Consider the following 16,185-nt stretch of genomic DNA (forward strand, 5'->3'; position numbering starts at 1 on the left):
AAGCTGTCGTGGTTTAGCCCCAGCCAGCAACTAAGCACCATGCAGCCGCTCGCTCACTCCCCCTACCCCGATGGGATGGGGGAGAGAATTGGAGGAGTAAGAGTGAGAAACACTCCTGGGCTGAGATAAGAACAGTTTAATAATTGAAATAAAGTAAAATAGTAATGCTAATAGTAACAGTATAATAATGATAATAATAATAATGATACACGAAGCAAGTGATGCACAATGCAATTGCTCACCACCCGCCGACCGATACCCAGACAGTTCCCGAGCAGCGATCGCTGCTCCCCGGCCAACCCCCCCCAGTTTATATACTGAGCATGACGTCATATGGTATGGAATAGCCCTTTGGTCAGTTTGGATCAACTATTCTGGCTGTGCCCCCTCCCAGTTTCTTGTGCGCCTGGCAGAGCATGGGAAGCTGAAAAAGTCCTTGACTAGCATAAGCAGTACTCAGCAACAACTACAAACATCAGCCTGTTATCAACATTCTTCTCCTACTAAATCCAAAACACAGCACTATGCCTGCTGTTAGGAAGAAAATTAACTCTATCCCAGCCGAAACCAGGACAGTATCCACCCCTTATTCTATACCATCTGCGTCATGCACAGGCCCTCCCCTTTCCAATGTGTTCCAATTAATCACCACCCCTTTCCCTATCTTGATATACACACAGATATCATTCCCTTCGTCTATGGCCCATCCCTCTAAAATGTCCATTGAGTTCATTTAGCCCATGACTTTGGGTTCCATCTGTCATCACAGTCTTTCAGAGCAGGAGAGGTGATGTGCAGTGTTGGACTGTTGCATGCTGAAGTCAGTTCTCATTCCAACATGGTTTCATCAAAGTTCATTTTCCTTAGGCTGGGCAATTCTTACTGCAATACCATTGATGCGGCATATAGCAATCATAATATATAGTATTATATACTTAATATTAACCTACTATATTATTATATTAACATGCAGTTAAGAGATAACATATAGTTAAGAGATAACATACAGTATTATAAAGCAATTAATATTATACAATTCAGTTCATTGGCTATTTTCACCCAAAATCAAATTCCCTTGAGGTACACATTGGGCTTCCCCATCCTTTCGCATCACCCACCAAGTGCACCCAGGTCCTTGAGCAAAAGCAATCCCACGAATGGGTTTGCCTTTGCCAGAGGGGGAAGTAACCCAGACTGTCTTCCCCAGCATATTTTTCATGTGCACTACAGGAACTTTATCTCCTTCTACAGTACGTAAAAGTTTTGATTGGGCAGGGCCAGCTCGATTGGCAGATCCCCTGGTGTTGACTAACCAGGTGGCTTTTGCTAAATGCGTATCCCAATGTTTAAACGTCCCACCACCCATTGCTCTCAGGGTAGTCTTTAACAATCCATTGTATCGCTCAATTTTCCCGGAGGCTGGTGCATGGTAAGGGATGTGATACACCCACTCAATGCCGTGCTCTTTGGCCCAGGTGTCTATGAGGTTGTTTCGGAAATGAGTCCCGTTGTCTGACTCAATTCTTTCTGGGGTGCCATGTCGCCACAGGACTTGCTTTTCAAGGCCCAGGATGGTGTTCCGGGCGGTGGCATGGGGCACGGGATATGTTTCCAGCCATCCAGTGGTTGCTTCCACCATGGTGAGCACATAGCGCTTGCCCTGGCGGGTCTGTGGGAGCGTGATGTAATCAATCTGCCAGGCCTCCCCATATTTATATTTTAGCCATCGTTCACTATACCCAAGGGGCTTGAACTGCTTGGCTTGCTTGATTGCAGCGCATGTTTCACACTCATGAATAACCTGTGCAATACTGTCCATAGTTAAGTCCACCCCTCGATCACGAGCCCATTTATACGTTGCATCCCTTCCTTGATGGCCTGAGGCATCATGGGCCCACCGAGCTATAAATAGTTCACCCTTATGTTGCCAGTCCAAATCCACCTGAGCCACTTCAATCTTAGCAGCCTGATCTACTTGCTGGTTGTTTTGATGTTCTTCAGTGGCCCGACTCTTAGGTACATGAGCATCTACATGACGAACTTTTACAACCAGGTTCTCTACCCGGGCAGCAATATCTTGCCACAATGCGGCAGCCCAGATTGGTTTGCCTCTGCGCTGCCAGTTGCTCTGCTTCCATTGCTGCAGCCACCCCCACAGGGCATTTGCCACCATCCATGAGTCAGTATAGAGATAAAGGACTGGCCACTTTTCTCTTTCAGCAATATCTAAAGCCAGCTGGATGGCTTTCACCTCTGCAAACTGACTCGACTCCCCTTCTCCTTCAGCAGTTTCTGCGACTTGTCGTATAGGACTCCATACAGCAGCTTTCCACCTCCGATGCTTTCCCACGAGACGACAGGACCCATCAGTGAACAGGGCATATTGCTTTTCATTTTCTGGCAATTTATTATACAGTGGGGCCTCTTCAGCACGTGTCACCTCCTCCTCTGGTGATATTCTAAGGTTTTTTCCTTCTGGCCAGTCCATGATCACTTCCAAGATTCCTGGGCGACTGGGGTTTCCTATTCGAGCCCGTTGTGTGATCAATGCAACCCACTTACTCCATGTAGCATCAGTTGCATGATGTGTAGAGGGGACCCTCCCTTTGAACATCCAGCCCAACACCGGCAGTCGGGGTGCCAGCAGGAGCTGTGCTTCAGTACCAACCACTTCTGAAGCAGCTCGAACCCCTTCATATGCTGCCAGTATCTCCTTCTCAGTTGGAGTGTAGCGGGCTTCGGATCCTCTGTATCCCCGACTCCAAAACCCTAGGGGTCGACCTCGAGTCTCCCCTGGTGCTTTCTGCCAGAGGCTCCAGGTAGGGCCATTCTCCCCGGCTGCGGTGTAGAGCACATTTTTAATATCCTGCCCTGCCCGGACTGGCCCAAGGGCTACTGCATGAACTATCTCACGTTTAATTTGTTCAAAGGCTTGTTGTTGCTCAGGGCCCCATTTGAATTCGTTCTTCTTCCGGGTCACTTGATAGAGAGGGCTTACGATCTGGCTGTAATTTGGAATATGCATTCTCCAAAACCCCACAACGCCTAAGAAAGCTTGTGTTTCCTTTTTGCTAGTTGGTGGGGACATAGCTGTTATTTTGTTGATCACATCCATTGGGATCTGACGACGTCCATCTTGCCATTTTATTCCTAAAAACTGGATCTCCTGTGCAGGCCCCTTGACCTTACTCTGTTTTATGGCAAAACCAGCCTTCAGAAGGATTTGGACTATTTTCTTTCCCTTCTCAAAAACTTCTTCTGCTGTATTGCCCCACACAACGATGTCATCAATGTACTGCAGATGTTCTGGAGCTTCACCCTGTTCCAGTGCCGTCTGGATCAGTCCATGGCAAATGGTGGGGCTGTGCTTCCACCCCTGGGGCAGTCGGTTCCAGGTGTACTGAACACCCCTCCAGGTAAAAGCAAACTGGGGTCTGCACTCTGCTGCCAAAGGGATGGAGAAAAATGCATTAGCAATATCAATTGTGGCATACCACTTAGCTGCCTTTGACTCCAGTTCATATTGAAGTTCTAGCATGTCTGGCACGGCAGCACTCAGCGGCGGTGTAACTTCGTTCAGGCCACGATAGTCCACTGTTAGTCTCCACTCCCCATTAGACTTTCGCACTGGCCATATGGGACTGTTAAAGGGTGAGCGAGTCTTGCTGATCACTCCCTGGCTCTCCAGTCGACGAATCAGGTTATGGATGGGAATCAGGGAGTCTCGGTTGGTGCGATATTGCCGCCTGTGCACAGTTGTGGTAGCAATCGGCACCTGTTGTTCCTCAACCTTCAGCAACCCTACAATTGAAGGGTCCTCTGAGAGACCGGGCAAGGTGGACAACTGTTTAATTTCCTCTGTCTCCAAAGCAGCTATACCAAAAGCCCACCGGTACCCTTTTGGGTCCTTGAAATACCCTCTCCTGAGGTAGTCTATGCCAAGGATGCACGGAGCGTCTGGGCCAGTCACAATGGGGTGCTTTTGCCACTCATTCCCAGTTAGGCTCACTTCAGCTTCCAGTACAGTTAGCTGTTGGGATCCCCCTGTCACTCCAGAAATACAAATGGGTTCTGCCCCTCTATAGTTTGATGGCATTAGCGTGCACTGTGCACCAGTGTCCACTAGAGCCTTATACTCCTGTGGGTCTGACGTTCCAGGCCATCGAATCCACACAGTCCAGTAAACCCGGTTGTCCCTTTCCTCCACCTGGCTGGAGGCAGGGCCCCTCTAACACTGGTCACAGTATTCATTGTTCACTTCCTGTAAATGTGAATCAAAAGTTCCCTGATCAAGGTCGGAAGTAAAATTAGCCCTTTTACTCTGTCTCGGGAACTGCTCACTGGAAACTGGAGCTGCAATTTTCCTGGGAGAACCGCCTTTTCTAATAGTTTTTCCTTGCGATTCACGCACCCGTGCCTCTAAGGTTGAGGTGGGTTTTCCATCCCACTTTCTCATGTCCTCTCCATAATCACGCAGGTAAAACCACAGGGTGCCCCGTGGTGTGTATCCTCTATATCCTCTCTCTTGAGCATAGGGACGTTGACTCCTAATGGCTGAGACACTGGTCCGTGCAGGTGGGGAGTAGGACAGATCCTCTCTGAGTTGTTGGAACTCTTGGCATATTTTTTCAGACAGTTTTTCCACAGCCGAGACACAGGCCCGTAGGGAGGAAGAGAGCTTTTCTTCGTAGTCCCGGAGTTGTCTAGCCACTTCATCCACCGTTGGTGCCTCGTCGTCTTTCCAGGCTAGTATTGCCAACGAGTTGGAATACGATGCTGGTGCGCTCCGTACCACCTTCCGCCACATGGATTGTGTGCACCTGACTTCATCTGGGTCTTTGGTTAACCGCTCATCATTCAGGTCACTGTAAATCACCTCCAGCACGCCTAATTCCCTCAGGTACTGGATACCTTTCTCTACGGTGGTCCATTTGCTTGGGCGGTATAAAACATCCTCCTTGAAGGGATACCTTTCCTTCACGCTTGACAGAAGTCGCCTCCAGAGGCTGAGCGGTTTTGCCCCTTTTCCAATTGCTTTGTCAATGCCCCCTTCCCTGGAAAGGGATCCCAGCTGCTTGGCTTCCCTACCCTCTAAATCCAGGCTACTGGCCCCGTTATCCCAGCATCGGAGCAGCCAGGTGATGATGTGCTCGCCTGGATGACGACCGAAATCTTTTCGCATATCTCGCAGCTCACTCAGGGATAGGGATCGGGTGGTCACCATCTCATTTATGGGTTCTTCCTCCTCTGGTTCTCGTGATGGCCCTGGTTCATCTTCATCCCTTACTAAACGAACTGATTTCCTCGTGTATTTTTTCTTCTGTATAGGGGCAACTGATACCGGCGCAGGTTGGTTCTCTGGTTTAGCCACAGTGTCTGTCACTGGGGTTTGAGTAGCCGCAGTGCTCATGGCTGTGGCTGGAGTAGCCACAGTGCCTGGGGCAGGGGTTTGAGTAGCTGCAAGGCCTGTAGTGGGGGTTGGAGTAGCCGCAGGGCCTGTAGTGGGGGTTTGAGTAGCCACAGTGCTTGTTGTTTTGTCATCAGATCCAGAGACCTTCTCTTTCTTTTGAGGGTACTGATTAGCGTTGACCACGGCTCGATAGGCATGGGCCAGTCCCCAGCATGTTGCAATGACATGTTGCATAAACTTCTTTAAGAAGAGAGTAGTTTATGCCAGAATGGGAGAAACCCTGTCCTAGTATCAGGCTGGCATTGCCCCATAATTAATTACCCCCAGTCCAGAGGAGCTGCAGATATCACAGAGCGGTGCACTTGACTACCACAATTGTCATCTGTTAGAAGAGTGTCCTGGGAACTGTTTTGGCAGGCAACCAGGCTCAGCTTGGAGCAAGCCCATGTCTGCTTTAACTTGTGTCACAAGTAGTTCCCCAAGCCCAGGCAACACGGGAACTGAGTAGAAAGAAAGATGGCTCCACTACAGTTTTGCTTTCCCCTGCACTGAATGTGGTATTTTTGTGTTCAGCAATTTGCAGGTCCCAAATTCACCTGTTTCTTGTGACAAAATAGTTGCAACAGTCCAGCAGAGCAACATAAAATCTATTTATTCCTATTTCAAGTACTTAAGTGTAAGTGTACAGGTTGATCAATGACAAGATTAACAAAAATCTACAGTTCTTCAGTAGTGTGAACAAAACCAAATTGCTAAATTACTGATTCTCCTCATTGTGTACACCCTTTAAGGTGCTTGCCATTGTCATAGCCATAAGGAGAATAAAATGATAACTTTTATCACCTATGCTACCCTTTCATCTTTTAATAATTTTTTTCAGGAAGGCAAGTTTGGTTGTAAGTGCATTTTAAGACTTAGAGGAAGGGGAATCATTGTCCACAAAAATTAAGCAACATTCCCCACGAATGGTGTCTAGCAGTAGGTTGAAGGTTTTTAGGATTCAGACCTCAGTCTGTCCTCCAAGATCTTGCCGTGTCTCCCCTCCACGATCTTGCAATGTCAGCTCCAGCATCTCATGTTTGACCTGCACTTTTCAGGGTCTTCCCAGTTTGTTATCAGAGACCTTTAGCATTCCAATATCTATAATCTATGCAACAACAAGCTGTGTTGGATTTATATGGAGTCCTGGGCATGCATAGCTTCTGATGATGTTTATAAAGAGAGTTACAAAACATTTGTTTATCAAGACATACTGGACGTACGTATTCATTGCTGTAAAAGCTGGTCATGTGGCTGAATGGTCACCTCCCCTCATGGCTAGTGATCCAGCTTGTATCCAGCCACCTGCTTTGAAATATAGCCTACCTGAGGAAGGGTGTCCTGGGCTGGTAATTTCTGGGAAGATCACCAGGCTGAGATAGAAAAAGGTCCCAGACCAATGAATCATTTGACATCAGGATGTGGTAGGACAGTGATGCTAGATTCTGTATATTTGAATGCTATCAATCTGCCTAGCTGAAAACTCCCTCTCTGAACCAGCTACCGCGTAGGAGTACTTAGAAAGTTGTCAGCTGTGGAGAAGCCTGTACTAAATTCTTAAATCAGAACAGGTCTAAATCTTTCAGTAGCTCTGGCTCCTAATCCAAAACTAGGCCTGCCTCACAAAATTTGGATCACTCCCATACAGACCTAGTAATGATCAAGTAGAGAATGCATTTGTCATACGGCAAATATGTGAGGGAGGGAAACATTAAAGAAAGAAGTAATGGGAAAAACCTGTATGATTGTCATGGTTTAACCCCAGCCGTCAACTGAGCCCCACACAGCCGCTCGCTCACTCCCCCCCAAGTGGGATGGGGGAGAGAATCAGAAGGGTAAAAGTGAGCAACTCATGGTTGAGATAAAGACAGTTTAACAGGTAAAGCAAAAGCCGCACACGCAAGCAAAGCAAAACAAGGAATTCATTCACTACTTCCCATTGGCAGACAGGTGTGCAGCCATCTCCAGGAAAGCAGGGCTCCATCACGCGTATTGGTTACTTGGGAAGACAAAACGCTGTAACTCCGAACATCCCTCCCATTCCTTCTTCTTCCCCCAGCCTTATATGCTGAGCATGACGTCATATGGTGTGGATTATCCCTTTGGTCAGTTGGGGTCAGCTGTCCCAGCTGTGTCTCCTCCCAACTTCTTGGGCACCCCCAGCCTGCTCACTGGTGGGGTGGGGTGAGAGGCAGAAAAGGCCTTGACTCTGTGTAAGCACTGCTCAGCAATAACAAAAACATCTCTGTATTATTAACACTGTTTTCAGCACAAATCCAAAAGATAGTCCTATAGTAGCTACTGTAAAGAAAATAAACTCTATCCTAGCCAAAACCAGCACAATGTTGAAAGGCATAAAGAATATGAAACAAAAATAGGCCAGAGTACTGTCCCAGAACTTCAGCAGCTGTTTCTCATCAGGGTCGTGTAGGACTGTGTGTGAGAAGAGAGCAAATCCTGTGCTAAATGTCTGGAAAGACTTGGGCAAACTAATGTATAGTTTTAGGAGAAAAGGAGAACAACTTGAAACTGCATCCCTGACATGAGTGTGCATCCTATAAAAATGTTCAAGGATGTTCTTTTTCCAGATAGGAAGTGATACTAAGGCAAAAATGACTGAGGGCATAGCTGGAAATCCCACCATACCTAGGCTTGAAGCAATGGATAGACCAGGTGGGGCTCAAAGGTAAAGCCACCAGGAAAGACCTGGAAGCAGAAGACTCCAAGTGGGGAAAAACCGAGAGCGTGAATAATTGCATTTATAAATGTTTCTCCAGCTTAAATGAAACAATTCCTCATTATGAGACATTAACTGAATGGTGCCAATACATATCTGTAAGTTATTAGAGGGGAATCAAGTTTAAAAAGAGAAATTGCTTTATTTCACCTTAAAATCCCCCTGATCCCAATGCCAGGCCAGTTTGCTGGCATTCCCCAAGCAGCAAGTTGTGGTCTTGCTGCCTCTCACAGCCGTGCAGCATTGCGGCAGTGATGTCTCTGCAGGAGATTTGGGGAAGGGGCCGGTATGTAAGGTACAGCGGGGGTTGTTGAGGTGGGAAGGTCCCAGGTGTGGGGAGGATCAGAGAGAACGCAGGGAAGGAAGTGGGGTGGTCGGGCATCCCTGGTTCCAGCCCTTATGGAACAACTTGTTTCATGTACTTGCTCCATTTGTGAAAGATAGAAATGGTATCTGGTCTGGAGCCTTGGCGTGTTTGATATGAGTAAAAAACAAGCCATAACAAAAACAGGTGATCATACTTAAAAATACAAGTGGCTATTGTTCCTTTTTTATGACAATAAATTTGGTAAAAGGATGAACTTCTCAGTATATCCTGAAAATTAAAAGCTTGATGCCATTCGTAATTGAAGGCAAGGAGAAGAGATCCCTTGTAGCAGTACGTGTAAGGGTCCACCTGGAAGTTTTCAGTGGAAAGCACTACTGTGTCAGTAAAGTCAGTGATCACGACCAATAGTCACCAACAGAAACAGTGAAGATGGCAGGATGAAAACAATGCTCACAATCTGAGAATCAGCCAAAGACGGAGAAAGCCTTCCATGGATGCATAGCCACTTCTCTCCACCAAATCTTGCGTACTGGCTGATGTAAATGCTGTATGCAGCCAGCATGCACCAAACCCCCGAGTCCATGCTTTATGACTCATGCCCCCTCCAACAAAAACCCTTGAAATGTCAGTGCCATTTTAAGCCCACAGGTTTATCGATATGACTGTCTGATTAAAGTCAAATGGTCCATCTGGCAAGTTCAACCTGAATCGGTAGAAAAAAGAGAAAATTCAACATAAGCACTTCTGCTGTGTTTGCTAGGAGTTGCAATGGCTATGCATTTACAGGCAAGAAGCCATGAGAAAGAACAGTTTGGCTCCTCTAGCTGATAGGGGCTGCAAGTAGATGCTGTTCTAAGCAGAGGAGAAAATTAGGCAACCTGGTGGTAACTGCTGGCATTGGCTTTTTATGGGGAATCCTCAGTAGGAGTTTGTGTGCGTTTCCTAGCAATGTAACATCTTACAGTGAGAAAAACAAGCAACAAGGGAAATGTTTTGAAGATGAATCAGTTTCTTTTTCTTTCACTGGTGGCGTGATTGCAGGGAGAGATTGCGCTGTTAACGATAACAACACCCCTCGATTTGAAAAGTCACATTTTCATCAAGCCCATTTATAGAAGCTGTCCCCCACAGATAATGTGCTGATGACTGGAGAGAACATTTGCTAAAAGAATCGCTCTGGCAGATGATGAATAGTGCTATGCAAGTGGTGGTAATAGCTCTAAACCCAGTTATTTTTAAAGAGAAGTAGTGCTATTGCTTGCTTTATCTTGTCAGAGCCGCATCTAGGCTCTGAAACCTGACATGGGTTATGTTCATCTCTACTGATTTATAATGTACCTGACCACTGGTGGTGGCCTGTGGTGACCTGATCTTACCATATGGTCTTTTCCCCTTGAGTGGCACTCCAGACTCAGACTTTCCTTGTAGAACCACTAGAAACCCAGTTTACATTTTATCTTGTACACAAAACCACAGGCTGCAATTTATTTTAATAGTTCCTGACAGCATTTCAGGTACAGCGTAGGTACTTTCTGCTCTAGTGACTCACGTACCCATCCTTAGAGATAATTCAGGACATGACTGTAAAAAGGCCCCAGGCAATCTGCTTTGAGCAGAGGGTTGGACTAGATGATCTCCAGAGGTCCCTGCCAACTTCAGCTATGCTGTGATTCTGTGATATTTTATCTATAAATGGTTTTTGTGCTGTACTTTGCCGTTAGTGGGGTAATGAGAATTTGCAAGGAATATAATATTTGGAATGTGATAGCAAATTCCTGCTGAGCTGCACTAGAAAACATACTCAGTCTGAATGCACACTAATGCTAAACAATCATTACTTTATTGATGATCTACATCTATCATTATGGCAAGAGCAAGAGAAGAGCACAAAACAAGCAGGAGAAAGATTAATGACAGAGTTTGTTAGAACTACTCCTTCATCCTGTATGAAAGACTCTTACGCAACTGGCAGCACTAGTGACAGATTTGCATGCCAAAAGAGGTTGGGTGCAGCAAAAGAAATGATTTTATGGCAGAGAAGAGGTGCTGTGCAGGGCAGAGAATGCTGCATTACAGTAGGGAGGCACTTCAGCCTGAGGGATGCATGCTGAGCTTGAGAGGCTGCCAGTGCTGTAGCATGTTTGAAGCTTTGCTAGAAATTATGGACCATACATTTCTGCTCTCAGAAATTCTTGAATCCAAAATAATGGCATTTTATATTACACTTCATCCTGATGGATAAAGAGGACTTGCTCACAGAATGAACAGTCAATTGAAAAGGATCTTTATTCTATTTGCACAAAACAGATTTAGTCGAGTCCTGGTATTTTTGGTGCTGTGAAAGGACAGATTTCACAAATTTGAAAACTATTCTTTCTCATCTAGGTGGAAGAATTTAAACAAAAATATGAATGATGCTGGTGAGCTATCTAACAATGTTCAAAATAGCTACAGACCAGAAGGGAAGCTATACTAATTTAAAAAAAAAAACCAACAAACAGCACAGTTGGAAACAAACTCTCCAAAGATTGAAAACTAACTCAGTTTCAAGCATTTCCCTTTTCTTCTCACTGGCAAATGGAGAAGTTGATAGCAATTAATATAGGTTGCAATCCACAAAATAGGTGTAGATAACAAAAGGGATATATGGTTAGCATAATTGAGGGCAACAGGAAGTTACTTTGCATGTATAGCAAGAATACAAAACCCAGTAACAAGAGTATTGGTCCAGTACTAGTGCTGTAAGTGTCAAAAGTTAGCAGAAGAGGCAAAAGTGTTGAACAAATATTCTGCTCTGTGTTTGGGGAAAAACCACATATATTCAATCAGATGATGAAATAGCTTTCATTGACAGTAGCTAATGAGGATGTTAAACAGTAGCTATTAAAGTTAGACATTTTACAGTCGAGATTTCAGCTTAAGTTGCATCTAGGATTTTTTAAAGGGCTGGTCCATGAGTGCTGTGGAACATTAATGTTGATTTTTTAATAAATCCTTTAAAACTGGGTGGGTTCCAAAAGACAGCAAGAAGCTAACATCGTGCCAGTACTTCTAAAGGCTAAGTGGCATAACATGAATAATTGTAAGCCTGGCATCAATCAGCGGAAAATATTGCATAGCTAACAGGGGGCTGACTAATAATTATTATTCATAAGTATTAATTATCATTAATATTATTCATAATTCAGCCCCGTGTTAGCTAATAAATTTAAATGGGGCAGTGAAATTAAAGCTGATCTGTGTGTTTATTGATTTAATCAAACTGAATACAATTTTTTAAAAGATTATCAATTAGGTTGACAGAGGTAATGATGTGGAGGTACGAAACTCTGAAGAACATTTGACTTGGCTTCATATGTCATCCTGGTTACATCATCTGAATTATGCAAAATCAAGGTTAGATTTGTTACCATCTGTAAGTGCCAGCAGTTAATCAGACTAGCTATAGTCATGCCTCGTGACTGAAAACTGAAGCCAAATAAATTCAGGTTAGAAATAAGGTACATATGTTTGTGAGGAGCAAGGTCATGGAAAAACTTCTTCATTCTGGGTGTTTTTGAAGGAAAATCTGGTGTGAGTAGTTTGGGCAGTGCATGTGGCGAGTGATGAGGAGCACCAGAAGCAGCTGAGGCAGCGCTGGAGAGCTGGTTCCCCCTCCCTGCCAGTCTGCGTGCACAGGCAGCACTTCTTCTTTCTTCTTCTTTCCCCACTTTCTTGTCACATTATTCCCCTAACTCCGCAAATGAAGGCTTTCTGAGCCAGGTATGGCCCTGCCGCAGCCTGAACTTTGTAAAAGGTGAGAAAGGATCATCACAAGGGGCCTTCGGGCTTCTAGGAGTCACTTTTAGGTATTTCTGAGCTGTTCGTCAAAAGGCAGGTGTCCTGTCCAACTTACCAAACCTAGACAAGGTGGCCCAGTCCTGGGAGAAATGGGAACTAGGTCTGTGTTTTGGGCCAAGCCCCCCGAGACACATCACCTTCCCGTGCCCTCCTCAGCCCCCCTGCCTCCATGCTGGAGGGATGAAGAGCAGCTGCCCGGCTCCATCGGGGACGTGGGGAGGCCCTGCGCTGCTCCAGCGCCTTCCCTTCCCAAACAGCTGCTCCCCGTCCCCTGCAGGGGAGAAGCCATAGATCTGGTGGAAGCATCCTGCGGGCTGGGTCTGGCCCACAGGTCATGATGCTGAGGCAGGATAAGGCAAACGATATCAAGTATTTTCCAGGGCCAAGTTCCGTGTCAGGATGAAGTCAAAAGGATACAACATTTAACAATGTTTTAGTTTCTTTATGAGTCTTCAGTGTAGTACTCTAAAATCAAGTCCTGCAGTATCATTTTCCACAGAAATGGTTCCTGTAGCCTTTGGTAAGAGTCAGGAATATCATTACGCTTCTAGCACAAACCAAGAGAGGATGAATAAAAAGCAGATAAACTACTTTTAATATGTATTATCTCACTTTGTTTAGGGAAAGCTGTAGCTCAACTGAAGCAAATTTAGATTAAAACAGCAGAAATATTGGAGAGTTGAAGAGGTGTATGAGAATAAGTTTAAAAATATGTCCAGGCAGTGACTGAATGTAGAAAATAGAAGCACATTAGATTTGTAAAGCCAGGGAAATGAAAGACATTATTTTTAAAAGTAACATACACTTACTAAAGAAAAATTTGGGCCAGGTTGCTCTTACAAGGGAAAATGTGTCACCCTGATAAATCAGTCCTACAGCTGACACTAAACTAAGCAGAGCTGTGTGTGAGCATGCTGCGAACAGTCCTCTGCTTAGAAGGCACAGGTGACCTAGAAGCCATTCCCTCAGTTCTCTGTCCTGCAAGTAAATGAGAAGCGACTTGTAACAGCCTTTAGGGGAGCACTCTCTAGATACTGCAGTTGGAACAGGAGTATTCTGTATTGTAAATGAGAGCACTTAGTTAGCAATTAGTGTCACAATATATCGCTGGTAGTATGAGGAATAGACTACAAGTTTGCAAATCCAAAAGGAGGCTTATAATTTCACACGTGATTCTGTTTCTTGTGATGGTCTTACTAAATCTTACTAGTTTTGGCCATGGAAAAAATGTAATATTCCTGTGACTCTTCAGTTAACATGCACCCCAGTCCTGCAAGTTACCCTTTCATTGCAGAAGGGACTGCTTTCTATCTTTATTACCCATATCGTTGGGTATGATCCAATTGGAAAGAACCCCTCGGATTACCAAGTGACAGCCCCGATGTCACCCAGGGTCACATAATCATGTTCATACGTGTCTCAGTCACCACCTTACTAAACAGTTTGCCCCACCACTCCAATATTGAACACTGTCCCAGACTGTCAGCTCTTTGATGACTGGGAAACAGTTGCAGGAAATTTATATATATGGTTTTGCCTTACCATCATGGATCACCTATCTTGTTTTTCTTTTTATAACCTGTAATCTTGGTTTTGTTATGTAACCTGCACCTCAGTTTTAGTGCATTGGTTTCACAATTTACTGTTTTCCTGAGAAATATAAGTCTGGCAAACCTGGGGAGGTTTGCCACTCTGGGCTGAGGGAATAGTGCCATGCTTCTCTTTCACCTTGCACCAGAATCAGCCTTGTCAGTAGTGGGAGTAAAAGCCCCAGTCGAAATTTAGGTCTCTTCCTGACTGCCACAGTTCTTTTCATCCAGGACACCTTGACAGTTGTCACAGAGAAGCTAATAATGTTCTCCAGAATGTTTTTCATCCATCCGTAAGTCTGGTACTGTATTTCACTATTATTACTTTAATTACAAAATGTCATGATGCAAATGTCCTGAACCATCAGCCTAAGACTCCAGAAAACTCAGAGAGCTGAGAGTAAAATGCCTGAAGGCTTTGTGGAGGAGAGATAGGCTACTGGGAAGGAAGGATAGGCAGCTTTTGGAAGAACCAAGTTTTAGTTTATCAGTGACTCCAGTAAACTTATGTTGAAACTTATGTTAAGGTCAGTTGCCCATGTGTGTAACCTGATTTGTGAAGCAGCATTTTTTCCAACTAACTCTCAGGTTATATATGTGAACAAATGGCATTATTAATAATGCAGTTAAGTTTCATAACCTGTATTTTTTTTTTCCTTTTTTTTTTTTTCCTGCTTACTGTATAGTCTAATTGAAATGAAACTTTGGAAGAGATTTACCCAAGTCACAAAGCACAGTACATTGCAAGTAGTCTCCTCAAGTTCCCTGAACAGTATGGGGGTGGTCCTCCGAGGGATTTGTTGTACCTGAAATATAAACTTTATAAAATCCAAGGAAGCAAGTGTTTCCTCCCAAAACACTTCAGTTTGAAGGACACCAAATACTTTTTTTCTTTTAAATGTTCATTGCAGGTGCCAGTGCGATTGTCTCATCTGTAAAAGAGAATCATTCACCTGGGGTTACCCCATAGCATAGTAGCACTTGATCCCCAAGAGCACTGACGGAGTTGTAGGAAAGACAGGTATTCAGTTGCTGGATTTAGATTTCCCAGTTACACGGTTCTCCAGTGTACCAATAGGAAGTGCTGAGAACAGTGTCACATCTTTGTTACCTGTCTTTAGAGAGCCGCCAAGGACTCCACGTAGAAAGTGCCTTCTAGCCATGCAAAGTGGTCACCCTAGGATGTGATATAGGATCTTGTGCTGGCTACTATGTAGAACCAGAATAAACTTTAATTGTTGCATCCAACGCTGAATTTTAGGGTTAATTCTGACTGTAGCTTCCAGGCCTCAGAAAAATGTAAGTATTGAATAGTATCTGTCCTGCAGGTTCATCAGCACAGAACTGATTTCCAAAAATACTCTCTACCCTACTATCATCTTAAAATGAAGGAGTCTGACTACAGCAGGTTGCACAGCGTAAGGCACCTTGTGCATGAAAAATTACACAATTATGAATGTTTGGATTAGTTTATATGATTGACTGATCATCCTTAAGTACTTTATAATGCAACCATTCAGCAAATTAAGCTGATGTAATGTATCCCTATCAACAAGTAATTTCCTATATGTTTGTTTGCGGTGTTCTCTAGCTGCTGCATTGAGTTTGTTAATGAAATATGGTGAGTAGATCACAATTCCCCCTCACTCTTTATTTCATAGGTTGGTGAGACCAGATGCAAAAAAGTTTGTACTTCGAAATCTGATCTGAGATCCAATGATTTCAGCATCGTTGGAAGTTTGCCAAGGGATTTTGAATTATCAAATTATGACTGTTATGGGAAGCCCATTGAAGTCAACAATGGGCTCGGGAAATCTCAAGCCAAGAACAACAAGAAGCCTCCTCCTCCCAAGCCTGTCATTCCATCAGCCGCAAAGAGAATCGATCTTTATGCAAGAGCACTGTTCCCTTTTTGCTTCTTGTTCTTCAACGTCATATACTGGTCCATATATTTATGATAAATCTTTTCTTTATTTTTTTCATACGTGTAAAATATATCCCATTTCATTACCCCTTCCCAGTCATGAAGGCCACTGTGTGAAATTATTTGCATTTGCAAAGCAATATGTTGCATTTTGATGCCATGCGATTGTACTGAACATTTGGCATCTGAATTTTGAATGAAAGCATGACACTGCAATGTCTGTGCTCCAACCAACATTGTATATAAATGTACAGCATACATCCTGCTTTAGGAATATATATGAAGGACAACGCATACTACATTATGAAGCTGAATAAC

General features: G+C 44.3%; 1 protein-coding gene across 1 annotated transcript in view; it reads left to right on the forward strand.

Moving 5' to 3' along the window:
• GLRB (glycine receptor beta) overlaps positions 1-15,901 on the forward strand; it is a 54,876-nt gene extending 38,975 nt beyond the window's left edge. The window contains exon 9 of the mRNA XM_075709280.1: positions 15,605-15,901. Coding sequence (XP_075565395.1) covers positions 15,605-15,901 — 297 coding nt within the window. The remainder of the gene's footprint in view (positions 1-15,604) is intronic.
• Positions 15,902-16,185: the final 284 nt, after the last annotated feature.

Source organism: Pelecanus crispus, chromosome 4, assembly GCF_030463565.1.
Source record: "Pelecanus crispus isolate bPelCri1 chromosome 4, bPelCri1.pri, whole genome shotgun sequence".
Taxonomy (NCBI): Eukaryota; Metazoa; Chordata; class Aves; order Pelecaniformes; family Pelecanidae; genus Pelecanus; species Pelecanus crispus.